This window comes from Condylura cristata, unplaced genomic scaffold (genome assembly GCF_000260355.1).
Source record: "Condylura cristata isolate star-nosed mole 26May11 unplaced genomic scaffold, ConCri1.0 scaffold00041, whole genome shotgun sequence".
NCBI classification, from domain to species: Eukaryota; Metazoa; Chordata; class Mammalia; order Eulipotyphla; family Talpidae; genus Condylura; species Condylura cristata.
In genome coordinates, this window is record NW_004567142.1 from 2,327,907 (window position 1) to 2,343,194 (window position 15,288).

General features: G+C 52.0%; 1 protein-coding gene across 1 annotated transcript in view; it reads left to right on the plus strand.

Moving 5' to 3' along the window:
- The window catches only part of BCL3 (B-cell CLL/lymphoma 3), a 20,431-nt gene extending 11,606 nt beyond the window's left edge, over positions 1-8,825 (plus strand). Inside the window, exons 4-12 of the mRNA XM_004693948.2 lie at positions 14-143; positions 1,739-1,880; positions 5,825-5,933; positions 6,146-6,350; positions 6,439-6,527; positions 6,712-6,789; positions 7,400-7,567; positions 7,920-8,037; positions 8,195-8,825. Of these exons, the coding sequence (XP_004694005.2) occupies positions 14-143; positions 1,739-1,880; positions 5,825-5,933; positions 6,146-6,350; positions 6,439-6,527; positions 6,712-6,789; positions 7,400-7,567; positions 7,920-8,037; positions 8,195-8,382 (1,227 nt within the window). The 3' untranslated portion in view covers positions 8,383-8,825. The remainder of the gene's footprint in view (positions 1-13; positions 144-1,738; positions 1,881-5,824; positions 5,934-6,145; positions 6,351-6,438; positions 6,528-6,711; positions 6,790-7,399; positions 7,568-7,919; positions 8,038-8,194) is intronic.
- The last annotated feature ends 6,463 nt before the right edge of the window (positions 8,826-15,288 follow it).

Genomic DNA, 15,288 nt, shown 5'->3' on the forward strand with positions numbered 1-15,288 from the left:
CGAACCCTCCCAGGAGCCCGCCGCCCCCCGCGGCGTCACGGGCCCGGTAGTCCCCCCGGATCCCCTACGCGGCGGCTCCGACTTGCCTGCGGTCCCCGCTCCTCCGCACAACCTGGCCCGGCCAGAGGCGCTTTACTACCAGGGTGAGTGCCTCCGAGGGTCAGCGTAGGCTGGGGGGCAACAGCGTATAGGGTCACCACAGCCGGGGGCAGAGTTGGGTGCTATGTACTAGCACCCGGGGAGCCCCGGGCAGCCGAGAGGCTGGACTAGAATCCAAGCTCCCAAGCGCATAGATATGGGGTTCTTGGGAAATTAGGGGCAGAGTCTGAGATCTCAGGAACATGGGTATGGAGCATATGGGAGCAGTGCTTGGAACCAGATATGGGGGTCTCAGGGAATCCAGGGTGCTGAGCCTGAAGTCTCAGGACTACAGAATTGTACGTTTTTAAGAAGCCAGAAAGCTAGGCTTAGGACAAATCAGTGCTTGAGCTCAAGAAAGTGTGGTTCTTGGTGTTTAGATATGTGGAGTCAAAGGAAGAAAAGAAGATAGCTATGAGGGATCTCAGGATGTCACAATCTTGGGAACCAAAGTTTAAGGCTGCAGTGGGAACTAGGGGGGAAAGAGTTGAGTTCTGAGCACACCTATATGTGAGATAAACAAGAATCCAAAGAAACAAACCCACTTATGTGTCCTCGTCATAGGAATCAGGGGCTCATTAGGACCCACTTTCATGAGCTCAAACACTGATTTTTCCTAAGCCTAGATTTCTGGCTTCTTAAGAACTTACAATTCTGTAGCCTTGAGACTTCGGGTTCTGCACCTTTGATTCTGAGACCCCCATATCTATGTCCCCAAAGGGGATTGGATCCTAGGAATGGGGGCAAGGACACAGTTGTTCTGGGACTCAAGGATTTAGGGCTAGGCTGAAAAATTAAGGGGTCTCTGGAGAGAAGGTCTTAGGGCATCAAGGCCTACTACTGGAGATGCAGAGACCTTGAAATTTGGGGGTTCCAGGAAGGAGGCCCCCAAAATCAGGAGATGACAGAGAGTGCCAAACACTACTGCCATCCTGTCTCCATCCCTGACATCCAGGCAGGGACATCCCCTACCACAGCCTACCATGCCCTGGGGACCCCCGAAGCTACAGAATTCATACCTAGTGCCTCCAGATCTTTGTCTAGTTTCTGTAGCAGGCAGTACTCAAGCTGCTTCTGCCTCCCCCCTCCCTTCTTCACTGTGATAATCCAGACCTCAGTGTCCCCCATCTGTGCAATGGGTGGGTATGGATTTGGCAACAGTGCCGTCTTTTCCTATAATTTCATCTGAACAGGCCCCACCCTTCTCACCTTATGACTCTCCCTTGTCCCCAAACTCTACATATTTTCCCACACCCCTCACGCAGGGCTTCCTTCATCCATCCCTGCCTCCCTCAGCTATAAATTCACTCAGCAAATGGGACCTGGGGTGTCCCTGCTGGGTGATGGTAGGAGTTAAGTCCATATTAAGGAACTGCCTAGACAGACACATAATTAAGTGCTGAGGAAAGGGAGAGAGGGAAAGCTGTTAGTCCAGAGAAGGGTGTAGAAGGAGGGGTTGTCTGGGGCCTCGAGGACCCCAGGTCTGAAGCAAAAGGGGTTGGGAGGGAAAGGCATGACACAGAGGGAGGAAAGTTCTGGAGGTGGGAACTGGCTTGAGGGTCTATGGGTTTGGCCTCACCCACTTCCTTTATCTGCATAGGACCTTTACTGCCCGTGTACCCCACCCCAACCTTTCCTCTGCTCAACCTGTCTACACCCCTGTACCCCATGATGTGCTCCATGGAACACCCTCTATCAGCAGACATCGCCATGGCCACCTGTGCAGATGAGGATGGAGACACGTGAGTGACAGCCCCCAGAAAGGAAAGGTGGGAGGGATGGGGGTGTCCCCACCCCCCTCCACCACCACCACCCAGGGGTGCTCAGCCTGGGCGTTTCAGTGACCTGGACCCAAACCAGAATCCTGTCTCCACTGCTAGCTGTGTGGCTCTGAGCAAGGCCCTTTTCTTTCCTCTCCGAACCTCAGTTTCCTCTTCGGAAAAAAAGGGCATCCTCACAACACTTAGCTCCTAGGACTATTTTTTGGCACAATGGCCTTCACCTTTCTTTTTCAGCAAGGTCCGAAAATGAGAAGGACACTTCACCGATTGAGTTTTTATATGAACTACACATGGAAAGCTCTGAGCACTATTACTTTATACCAAACTCACATCCCTCTAACTTGAAATAAAAATGGCACAGGACAAAACAACACTCACCCTTACTACCTGGGATCTACTCTGGCGCTTTCTAGTCTAGTCTATGTCATTTTACGGTCAGTCAGACCACTACACTAATCTGATGATCCTTTCCAAGGACCTTACCAGTCTCATGGTATCAAGAGCCTACCTCTGAGGCAGTTGGGAAATCCTGACGGGAGGCATTTGCAGTGCCTACCCCATAATCTTCATTTGATGGTCATGATTACTAATTAATCTATCCACGTGAGTTTGAATCTCAGCTGGCCACTTTCTCGTCTCTCTCTGCCTCAGTTTCCCCCGACAAAAACTGGAGCCATAAGTATGTGAGGGTCTCTGCGAGGAAGAAATGATTTCTATGAAGTGCTTTTCTGGGGCTTGCTTTGGGGACTGGAAACCCCCGGTATGAACAGGATGAGCAGACCTGTCTCTGCAGGCTAGGGGTGTGCTCCACCTCTGGCCCACTGGGTACCTTCAAGTCTCCCATCCTCAGTCTATCAGGAAAGCAGGACCTGTAATAACATTTCTCACAATTAGATCCATACAGTAATACATGTGCAGATCAGAACAGGGCCCACGCAGTAGGTGCTCAATCTGCATGGATCCGTGTTGTTGGAACCAATTGCCAGCTTCCCTGGCAATTGTGGCCCATCTGGGTGAGTCCAAGCAGGAGAAAGTGCCTGAGCTATATATAAAGGACTCAAAACTGTTTCCCTCCTCCTTTAGGCAGCTCTGGGGTCACCCCTGAGATGTTTCATGCCTATCTGAGTGAGTCCTTTGGGGCCCCTGCGGCCTGTGAAAATCGGGTGCAGAAGGCTACCTGCCACACAAGTCTCCGGCCTGGGCCCCACCCGCTGGCCCCACTCACCCCACCTCTCCCCCAAAGCAAACACTTCTGCCTCAGCTGCCTGTTGGGGGAAATCCCTTCCCGCAGTACTAGACCGCAGCCCAGCTGCTCTGCCTCCCCCACGTCAGCGCCCGTCACTCACTCACTCGCAGCCACCCCCTCCCGGCGCTCCTTCTAACCTTAACCCCTTCCGCTGGGGCCGAGCCTTTACCGGAATGGGCAGCTGGTGGCTTTGTGGGGGGCAGGGGGAGAGGGACAAGCTAAGTCTGGTCCCGAAAACTGCAAAGCTTGGTTGAGAGGCTGCACTTCTAGAGACTCAAGGGAACAAGAATCTCAGAGCATGGGGACCCACAGAGCTGAAAATCTAAAAGAGGGGGAACGCATTCCGAGTCCCAGAAAGCAGAGGGTGAGGTGTTGACCTCTGGGAGGGTATGGAGAGGATTGAAGGGCAGCTTAAGGATCTAACACTCAGGCCCTGGGGAGGTCTCTATCCACAAAGTGCTAGTCCCAAGAGCTCTTGGGTGTGGGTGCCAGGATATGGGGGATCAGGAGCCAGTTGGAGCCCTGAAGTATGGAGTTCTAAAAGGCTCCCCAAACTGGAGGATTTGGGGGTCCTTCTCCCCAGGAAAGAAATGTCTCTTTTGGGTTGGACGCCACCCCCCTTCCGCCCCATTCGAGGATGGAAGTTGGGGTGCCGGGGGTGGCCGGGTAGATCCCCGGCGGGACAGGCTTCCCTCCCCCGGGAGCAGGAAGCGGAGCCCCGCCCAGCAGACCTGTTACTGGAAGTCCGAGGGCTGGGCCGCCCCTCCCGTCCCCACTTCCTCCAGCCCCGCCCCACCCCCTGCGGCCCGCGCGTTTATGGGAACTCAGGCTTGGACGGTTTCTCTGAAATCATTCGCTCCCTCTGCCCTCACTTAACCCTGCCCGCCCGGAGAGGGACCCTGGTGGGGCGTCCTGCCAGATGCCGGGAGTGAAGAGAGACCTTACTGGGCTCACACCACTGGCCGGCCCCAAGTCCGACCCTTCACTCAATTTTTTTAATTTGGCATTAGCATTCATCCAGGCTCACTGTTTCACCTGCACAGTCTCCATTAGAGAGGTTAGGGCTGTGGTGTGATATTCCTTACAAAAGGGAAAACCGAGGCTCAAAAGGGCCATGTCTCTTTTGCCCTAGCTCACACAGCTAGGGAGGACTGCAGCCTAATCTGAAACCCTGGCCTGTTTATTCTCCCCACCATCACCACCCGGGGGTGGGGGGGGGGAACCCCGCCTATAGGATAACTGTATTCCCAAGCTCCTGGGGAGCTGGTTTCAAAAGTGGATTCAGCATGCAGCAGCACAGTTGATTGCAGGCAAGACAGTAGGTGAGAGTATCGTTGCTCTAGTAAATAGACATTTTTGTGACACCCTATGTTTGCTGTCCCTCAACTTTGTGCCCCCAGTGCTAAGGTCCCTCACCTGTGCCCTTGCCCAAAGCCATCAGCACTAAATGGCTGTCCCTGGTTGGAGTCTTTGGGGAGCACTCTCCAGGAAGCCGGAATGGACAGTGGGCACCAGGCAGTCTGGTCACAGCAGCGGCTCACTGTCCCAAAGGGCAGGCTGAAACTGGGGTGGCCTTCTCAACCAGCACTGACAGTCACTGGATGCCATGGGGTGGCAGCTGCTCCGCTCATGTGAGCCAGCTGCTCTTTCCAGCAGGGTGATACGCAGAGAGAGCTGAATGCCGACAACCTTCTCAGAAGCTGGGAAGTGAGTGCTCCCATTGGGAAGGGGTGATCCCGCCATCCAAAATAATAACCCCACCCCATTCTGGCCTTCCTACCATTTAGTCAAAATTTTCTCTACTTTGCCCTGGCTTAGTGATTTCAGGGCTGTACAGTCATAGGCAGTGGAGTGAGCCCGACCACACCTGGTTCACCCACACTCATTTCACAGAGGGGAAAATTCACCTAAATGGAGGTGGGGAGTGGCAACTGTCACCCTTTTCCAAGCTCTTGGTCCAGGGGGGGACCATTGAGATGGAGTCATTTACACAGCATCTGTTTCTGGAGGACCGTTCAGCACCAGGCACTGTCCAAGGCAGTCAAACACCCTGCCCTGGTGAAGCTGACATTCTGGTGGGGGAGATTCAGACAGGAAACATATAAACTGTATAATGTCAGGCGGTGGTGTAGAGGAAAATAAAACAAGGGCAGGGGGAAGGGAGTGAGACACTGCTGTTAACAGAAAGCTGAGCGAGGAGATGTCAGAAAGCTGTTGCTGTCCTTCTGCAGACTTTCCAATCAGAAGGAATAGTCAGTGCAAAGGCCCACGGAGGAATCTTGGACACAAGGCAGGGTATTGTTGCCTCACAGTCTCTCTTCCGCAGGAGGAGGCTAGTGGTCAGAGCAGATTCAACATAGGGTCTGGTGGGTCATAGTGGAGTGGCCTTTACCCTGGAGGTTCTGAGCAGAGGAAGGGCATGGCCTGACTTGGGTTCTAACTGGGTCTCTCTGGCTGCCTTGTGGGGGGACAGACAGTAGGGCAGGAGTGGAGGCAGGGAGGTCAGTGAGGCAGGGATGGTCCAGAAGGAAGACCTATTGCTGAGCGAGGATGTGGGGATGGAGATAACTTCCAAAGATTCAGCACATATTGTTTAGCATTGCTGAGAAATGGGGGTGAGAGAGAACCAGAGCCTAAAGCCTATGACCTCAACCCCCAGGCCACTCCACATTGCTGTGGTGCAGGGCAACCTGACAGCTGTCCATCGACTTGTCACCCTCTTCCAGCACGGGGGCCGGGATCTGGATATCTACAACAACTTACGGCAGGTGAGGCTGAGGGCCTGGACTTCTTCTGGGTCTGAGGGAAGAGGGTCTGGGGACTGAGACTTGTGGGGCAGAGGGGAGGAAGGGCTCTTGAATCTGAGAGCAGCGGGGCTCCAGACTTCTGGGTTCTGAGTGAGATTACGCGTGGGGTTCAGAACTCAGGAATGCTTGAACGCTAGGCAGAGTACCGTTTCCTCACAGTCTCTGTTCCCCAGACACCGCTGCATTTGGCTGTAATTACCACTTTACCATCTGTCGTCCGGCTTCTGGTGATGGCTGGTGCCAGCCCGATGGCACTGGACCGCCATGGTCAGACAGCAGCCCACCTGGCATGCGAGCACCGCAGCCCGACCTGCCTGCGGGCGCTGCTGGACAGCGCCGCCCCAGGCACCGTGGACCTGGAGGCCCGCAATTACGACGGTGAGCAGCTCCCTAGGCAGAGGGAGGGGCTGCCTGGGAGGCTGCCAAGCCCCAGGACCAGGTTTAATTGAGTCTCTTTGTCCCTCAGGACTCACCGCCCTGCACGTGGCCGTGTACACCGAGTGCGACGAGGCCGTGCTGCTCTTGCTGGAGAGAGGGGCAGACATCGACGCGGTGGTGAGCTACGCGACGCGGAGGCGGGGCGTGGTCAAGGACGGGATTGTGGGGGGGCGAATGCGAGAGGGGTTTGGGGTGGGATTTGAGGCATCTGGATTGAGACCCTGGACCAAGGGGTTGGGTTGCGTGCCACCCGCTGTGGCGGAGCTGGGAGAGACTTGGAGACTTTTCCTCCCTATTGCAGGACATTAAAAGTGGCCGCTCCCCGCTCATCCACGCTGTGGAAAACAACTGTCTGAGAATAGTGCAGCTGCTGTTGCAGGTGGGTACTGCCGTGCCCTTGGCCTCTCACTACCGTTTCCTTTGGCACCAATCTGGCCATCACTCGGCCCTGGCACTGACTCCGCCTCCTAGCTCTGGCTCCAATTCTTGCTCCTCTTCCAACTCTAACGGATCCTTCCAGACCTTGCCTTGGCAACCCTGTGACTTTACATCCCATACCTGTCGCGGGCGTCTCCCATTCCACCACTCTCCCCCCCCCCACACGCCTCCAAAACATCCCGGTCCCGCCCAGCGATTTCCTATCGGACTCGCCTTCCAGCTCTGGTCCAATCCCCGCACTCTGTGCCTCAACTCGGATCAGTCCGAGACCCTGGACACTGCCCTAGTCTGACCGAGTGTCGCTGGGAAGAATCCAGCTCCGTCCGCCCAGTCCCGCACCGGTCGGTCCACCGTTAATTTTATCAACCCCTTCCCCCGAAATCTGGTCGGGCCCCAAATTCTGGCCTTGGTCCAGAGCCTCGAGCCGCTCTCCCCATCCTTCTCTCTGGCCCCACCCTGCTTGGCCCCTCTCTGGCCCCGCCCCTCTGTCTGACTCCGCCCCAGGGTGGGCGTTGCCTGGCGGGTCCTGACACGCCGCTCCCGCCCCCCAGCATGGCGCCAACGTGAACGCTCAGATGTACTCCGGCAGCTCCGCGCTGCACTCGGCGTCGGGCCGCGGGCTCCTCCCGCTCGTGCGCGTGCTGGTGCGCAGCGGCGCCGACAGCGGGCTCAAGAACTGCCACAATGACACACCGCTTATGGTGGCGCGCAGCCGCCGGGTGAGTGTGCTAGCTGGGGTACGGGGTGAGGGGCGTCTGTGCGCTGGTCCGCGTGGACGCGCGCGCGGTCAGCCCTGAGGCAGGAGCCGGCCTGGGTCGCGGGCCTGTGACAGCTGAGAGCTCGAGCGCGAACAAGGGCGCCGGGGTGTGTGTAAGCGTGCCAGCGCTTGGAGAGGAGCGAGTGAGCCCAAATACGTGGGAGACTGAGGCACAAGGAAGGGAAAGGAAGCCCCCTTCACATGCTGAGAAGGAGCCTGTTCCCACGGACAGACCTCAGGATCGAGGAAAGCAGCAGAGAGGGAGGGCTGTGTGGGCAGGACTGGCCTGGTGGTGAACCCCTGTCTTCCCCCAGGTCATCGACATCCTGAGAGGGAAGGCCACCCGGCCTGCTCCTGCACCTCAGCCTGAACCCTCCCCAGAGCGTAGCGCCACCACCTCCCCTGAAAGCAGTAGCCACCTCAGCTCCAATGGTGAGAAACCAGCCCCTAACCTTCAGCCTCCCATGCCCTCCTGGGCTGAACCCCACTCCCCTCTCTGGGAACCCCAGGAGGGGCTCACCCCTCCTCCCACCTCCTCTCTGGGCCTGTTCTCTCTTCCTCACCCTTCCCCTCTCTTTTCTTTCCACAGGTCTTCATTCTGCATCCCCGCCCTCCTCACCTTCCCAGTCACCCCCCAAGGACCTCCCTGGATTCCCCATGGCTCCCCCCAGTTTCTTCCTTTCTCCTTCATCTCCACCTGCCTTCCTGCCCTTTGCTGGGGTCCTACGAGCCCCTGGCCGACCAGTGCCCCCCTCCCCAGCTCCAGGAGGCAGCTGAGAAGGATGGGGGGGGCAGATCTCGGACTCATGAGGAGGAACACCCCTGCCCTGTGGGGTCAACCCTCCTGGAAACTGTGAAGAGCTCACTCTGCCCTCCCCACCCCCATCTTTGGGACCAGGATTTGCACAGAGGCACATGCACCTACCCTTGAGACCCTCTTCTGAGCACAGTTAACCCCCATCTGGTCCCCCCCCAACCCCCGCCGCCAAGGACTCTTATCCCCCATTATTCTCAGGCACCGGTCCCCTGTCTGGAATTCCACTCAAACCATCATTTCCTTCTCCCAGAGCTGGTGGAACCAGGGGACAGCTGCTCCCCTCTGCCCTGACCCAAGTTCAACCAGGAGGGGAAAGATGGACTGTAGCCAGGCACTGAAAACAATGTAAATTATTAGGCATTTTGGTTGGATTTCTTTTGTAATAAACTATTTTTGTACCGTATTCCTGGCTTGTCTGGACCTCTTTCATGAGGAGGTCTAAAGGAAGTGTGTTTATGTGTGTGCCCTACCCAGGTCTTGGCTTTCCAGGAGAGTCTCAGACTAGCAGTGATATGGAGGTGGGGACTTCTGGGACTTCTGGTGTGTTTGGTTGTCTCCGTTCTCATTGTGTCACCGTGCTATTGTTTCTGTGGATCATGTGGTATGTGATACCTTTCCAGGGGGTCCTGTTGGATTGCATAAAGTCTCTGGGTATGTCTGTGTTTTGAAGGGATTCTGCAGTTTGTGGGTCCTGCTGTCCCCACATCTGATTGTTGGGTGATCTGTTTGTCTCTGGGTCTCTGGAGCATTTGTGAGTGTTGCCTACATTAAGACCTGGGCCATGGAATGATGCTTCTCTGACGGCCTCAACTGGTGGGTCTCATTTCACTCAGCAGCTCCATGCCCCCTTGGGAGATAGTGTCTGTGTTTTGACTCTGTGAGTCTGTCACTATGTACCAGTCAAGGTTCATATGCAAAATACTATAAAGTCAGTGGCTTAAAACAACACAAATGTTTTCTCTATGGTTCTAGAGGTCAGAGTCCAAAATCAGTCTCACTAGGCCAAAGTCAAGATGTCAGCAGGGGGTCCTGTCTGGTGGCAGAACGGGTTAAAGCACAGCACTATGAAGCTAACAGCAGCCACTGCAGCACCATTTCAATTCCTGGCCAGGAAGGTGACCCACGTGGCATAGCAGCTGCTCCCCTCAGCAGTATATTTCAGTCAGTCTGCTTGTTCTGCTCCACACTCTGTCTCTGGCGAATCCTCTCATACCCTGCACCACTGGTCTGTACCCCAGTTTTTGTATGCACAAATAAATCTTAAAAAAAAAAAAAAGATGTCAGCAGGGTTGGGCCCTCTGAAGATGAGAAGTCCTATTCCTGGCGTTGACCAGCTTCTAGAGGCCACCTGCATTCCTTGGCTTATAGCCCCGTCCACTTAGTTATCTCTCCACTCTCTTGCTTCTACCTACCCATCTTCTCTGTGATCTCCTGCCACCCTCAGGAGACTGTCCTTCTCAAGCATCTAAGTACCATCACTTATGCCAAGACCCTTTTACCACATAAAATAACATTGTTAGATTCCAAAGATTAGGATGTACATTATTTTTGGAAGTCTTTATCAGCTGACCCTGAATTCAATTAGCTACATCAATTAGAGATTTGTTGCAGAGATTTGACAGTCCTGAAAGAAGGAAGGGGGGCAGAACAAGGACAACCTGGCACCCTTTAGAAAGGACTGGAACTTAGGTCTTTACCTCCAGCCTGATGACAAAGATGTCTCAGAGAGGAAGCCTGTCCCCTTCTGTTGGCCTACCTGAGTGTTCATGTGTTTCTGAATGACACTCAGTATTATTTTTAAAATCTGAGAGCAATCCGTAGATCCCTGGTCTTGGTGTACCTTGGCAATTGTGACAGTTTCTGTTGCCATCTCTTCATAACACGCTGCACCTGTGAGCCCAACATCTCCCCAGAAGAGACTGTTGGACTCACAGATGGCTATGTGGGGGCCTGTACTCACATGGCCCTCCTGATTAGATGTCTCTGCTGCTTTGTGTGTGTTTTGTGATCCTGCCTCTGGGCTGCATGTCCCTGTAACTGACTTGGAGGGTATCTTAGCTTCTTAAGGCTGCCATAACAAAATTATGTCACAAACTATTTGGCTTACAACAACAACAACAAAATATGTTCTCTTGCACTTCTGGAATTCAGAAGTCCAAAATTAAGCTATTGCCAATGCCATGCTCCCTCCAAAGACTGGAGAAGGAGCCTTCCTCAACTCTTCCAACATTTTGTGGTTTCCAGCATTCTTTGGCTTGCAGCTGCATCGCTCTGACCTTTGCCTGTCTTCACATGGCCTTCTCTGTGTGTCCATGTGCTCTCTCTAGCTCTTTTAAGGACAATGTCATTGACTTTAGGGACTACCCAGATAATATAGCACGATCTCATCCTCCAATGCTTATCTGTATGTCCCTGTAATTACAGACGTAATTAATACATCTGCAAAAGCCAATTTCTCAAATAAGGTTCTTAGGATGGGGGTGTATTTTTGTAGGGGGCACCTTTCAACCCACTACAGAGGGAGACTGTTGAAGCAGTTCTGTGTGAGTACCGTCTTGGGATGATCCTGCCACATGTAAGGTCATGAGCAATGTGTGTCTCTCTCCAGCAGTCAACCATGAGCTCAGGGAGGGTAGGGCAGGCTCCCCTCTCGCTGCTGCTGCTGTCCTACCTACAGCAGCCAGCCCACTGCCCAGCAGACCCTTGGGGAATGATGAGGAGGCTCACTCACCTCTCCCCCTACATTATGGTGCCTGTGACTCTGGCTGCAACTGTCCATGTCACAATGTGTGACCAATTTGAGATAAATGGCAAATATTAGCAGCCACTCATTGATTGGCCCTGACAGTGCCCAGATTCCAGATGAGAAACTGAGATTCAGAGCAAGTCACCAGATCTGCTGCCTCCAAAGTCCATGCTCAAAATCTGTCTTGCATAGCTCTCTTGAGTCGGGACCAGGTAACTTCACATCCCTGAATCTCACATCCCTGAATCTGTAAAATGGGAATAACACAACTCCTGGCAATGCATTGACAGGATTCAGATGTGCGTGTAGTTGCCAGGCACTGAGCCCAGGGCCTGGTCTGTTGTGAGTCTGGGGTGTATACTGAGGAGTCTCCTAGTACCTGTGGGTCTAGGCTGTGGAAGATGTGCCCCTCTGTGTGTGAGAAATGATCCCCTAGTTCAAGAGCTAAACCCTGCACTGACCTTGGTAAGTTACTTCTCTAAATCAAAGGATCTGGCTTCTCCACACATGGAAATCCCCTCTCTGTCTCCTGACCTTGGGTCTGGGTGCATGTCCTTCCACCTTCCCTCTTCCCCTTGAGAAAAACAAACTTCTGTAGAAGGGGAAAAGGGTCCACAGGTGGCTTCTCCAGCCCCAGGCCTCACTGAGGTAAAAGCACAGGCCCTCCACCACCACCACCATGACCTTTCTCAGCATAACAGGCACTCACATCCTAAAGTCAGAAGACATACTTTGAATGCATTTCTCAGGGGCCCCAGCCCCTGCTGCAGTTTCTGTTGTTACCACCCCTGTGGGTAAACCCAGACACTCACTCACTGAGACTCCTCCAGGTGTATGCATGAAATCTGCTTCATCTTAAATGTTAGTGCCGTTAAAAAAAATTCAGAGCATAAGAGCTCAACAACACATCTGTCAGTTGGGTGTATTCGCAGAAAATCATGCCTCTGTTTTCCAGAAAAGGAAACTGAGGCCCAGAGAAGGAAGAAACTGACCTAGTGAGTTTGTGGGTTCAGGATTCGGTGTCTACCTTCCCCAAATGAGGGAATTTGTCACCCAGAATGGGACCACTGGCATAGTGAGTGTGCCTCTTGCTGCCCTGCACAGAGAAGACAGTGTCTCTCTGATAATGCTTCTGCCATTAGTCTAGTCAAAGCTGCTGCCAGACAAACCCAAATCTAGGGGAACAACCTGCAAAGAATTGGCCTGTAAATGTTCAAAAATGTCAATCAAAACCAAAAATTCAACATCTTGAAACAAGAAAGGCTGAGCCACTGGTGGGACAGGAGACTAAAAAGAAGTAAGAAGCAAATACAAAAGACTGACCTCGGGTTGGATACTGGACTGGAAAAAATGTTAGCTAAAAAGAATAGTTTGGGTTCAAGGAGGAATTTGAATATACGCTGCACTGTGTATGGCTGCTACATGTCTTGGTTTGTGATAACTGCAGCATAAGTTTGATCCCTGGCCAGGGAGTGACCCACATGGCACAGCAGACCTCTCCTGTCTTCCCACTGCGCCCCTCAGTTGTGGATTTCAGTGGATCTGCCTGTTCTGTTCCCCACTCTTGTCTCTGATGAATCCTCTCACCCCCACACCTCTGCCCCAGTTTTTATGCATAAATAAATAAATCTTTTTAAAAAATACACACTGATGTGTTTAGGGACAAAGGGGCTTAATATCTAAAACTTATTCTCAAGAGCCAATGACAAAGCCAGTTGGCAAATTGTTAATAATTGGTAAATTTGGGCCCTCCCTGGTGGTGCATCAGGTTAAAGCACAGCACTATGAAGCTGTCGGCAGCGAGCTGATCCACATGGAACAACTCTGTCTCCTGTCTCCCCGCAGCTCCCTCAGCAGTGTATTTCGCCAGTCTGCCTGCTTTGCTTCCCGCTGTCTCTGGTGAATCCTTTCACCACCCCTGCACCTCTGGCCTGTATCCCAGGTCTGTATGCATAAATAAATAAATCTTTTAAAATAATAATAATTGGTGAATTTGGGGGAAGGGTATACAAGAAGTCTTTTTCCTGCAGGCTTTCTGTAAATTCAAGATTATTTCAAAAAAGAAAGCAAGTATTTTAAATGAAAAGTCCCAATTTAAAAGTCTAGTGGTAAGGTTCTGCGTGTCTAAGGCTAGTTAGGCCTGCGCATGCAGATCTGCTCCAAGGTTAGGGAGCTGGAAGTGTGGATTTGCGGCTTCAGACCCCGCCTTGGGGTGTGGCCAGGACCTTAGGGGTGTGGCCAACATTGGGGGCGGAACCTGAGAACCTCCATTTCAAGGGGAAAAAGCGAACCTGTGCTTAGATCGCCCTCTTGTGACCATCCTGGCCTCCACATTTTTAACACCTTTACTGAGCTATTACACCATCCAATTCAACTGAAATAAATGATTTTTGAAAAAGATTTATTTATGCATACAAGAACTGAGGTACAGGCCAAAGGTACAGGGCTGGAGGTGAGTGAGAGGATTCACCAGAGACAGAGTGGGGAGAAGAACAGGCGGATTGACTGAAATACACTGCTGAAGGCGGCAGCAGGTGGGTCAGGAGAGGTCTGCCGCGCCATGTGGGTCAGCTCCCTGGCCGGGAATGGAACGCATGGTGCATTGGCTGCGGATCGCTTCATAGTGCTGCGCTTTAACCCGTTGTGCCACCAGGGAGGGCCCAACAATTCATAATTTTAGTAACTTCAGGGACCTATGAAATCATCTCTACAATAAATGTTAAAGTATTTTTTTGACTCCAAGTGGTAGCGCCTCTCTAGCACCCCTCCCTGGACTTGGCAAGCCCTATGTTTGCCTATTCTAGATGTATTAGATAAATTAAATCACACAAGGTGGCCCGATGTGATTGGTCTCTTTCATTTTGGCATAATGTTCTCAAGGTTTATCTACACAGAAGCATGGATCAGTACAGTCTGTCACTTAAGGTCACTTGTGTCAATGACAGACAGCATATATGACAATGGTTCAGATAGGATACACCATCCTCCCTCTATTTGTCGTAGGCTGTGCCATTTAGGTTTGTATAATTATTGTGTGACCTTCACACAATAATGCACTCCTAACAGAATGTATGCCAGTTGTCATTAACATGTGAGTATACTGTTTTCCCTTTTAACTGGTATGTAATATTCCACCGAGGGACTTTAACTACCTCCTTATCAGTTAGTGGACATTTGGGTTGTTTTCCCCAATTATGAGTTGATACATATTTCCTTAAAAAAAAAAGATTTATTTATTTATGTATACAGACCTAGGGTACAGCTAGAGGTGCAGGGACATTGAGAGGATTCACCAAGTCAGAGTGGGGAGCAGAAGAGGCAGATTGACAAAGTACACTGCTGAGGGGAGCAGAGGGCAAGACAGGAACGGCCTGCTGTGCCATGTGGATCACCTCCGGGGCCTGGGATTTTACTCACACTGAAGCGGGCTAGCTTGCAGTGCTGCGCCCTAACCAGTTGCACCACCAGGGAGGGCCGATACATCTTTCTAATCCCTCAGGCATATATATACCTATGTATATAGGAGATATATGTAAATATATCCTATACCTCAAATATATATATATGTATGTTTGTGTGCGTGTGTGTGATCATAAGGTGACCCCATGTTTCACATTCTGAAGACAGACCAAATTGTTTTCCTAAGACTCTGCACCAGTCAATATTCCGACTAGTAGGACATCCCCCATGGCGTTGGGGTTAAAGCCACAGTGCTATGAAGATATCGCCAGTCACTGCAAAATGAGTTTGATCCTCGGTCAGGGAGGTAACACCCTGGCTTTCCTCTTGCTCCCTCAGCAGTGTATTTCAGTAGATCCACCTCTTCTGCTCCCTACTCTGTTTCTGGTGAATCCTCTCACCTCTGGCCTACACCCCAGTCTTGTATGCATAAATAAATCTTCTTTAAAAATATTCCACTAGTCATGTATATATGAGTGTCCCTATTTCCTCATAATCTCTTCAGTACTTATTATTATTGTCTGTCTTTTGGATTGTAGCTATCCAAACAGGTGTGAAGTGGTATCTCATTGTGGTTTTGATTTTCATTCCCTTGATGGCTAATGATAGAGTATTTTTCCACATCATTTACTTCCTTTGTATCCATTATATACCTATGAAC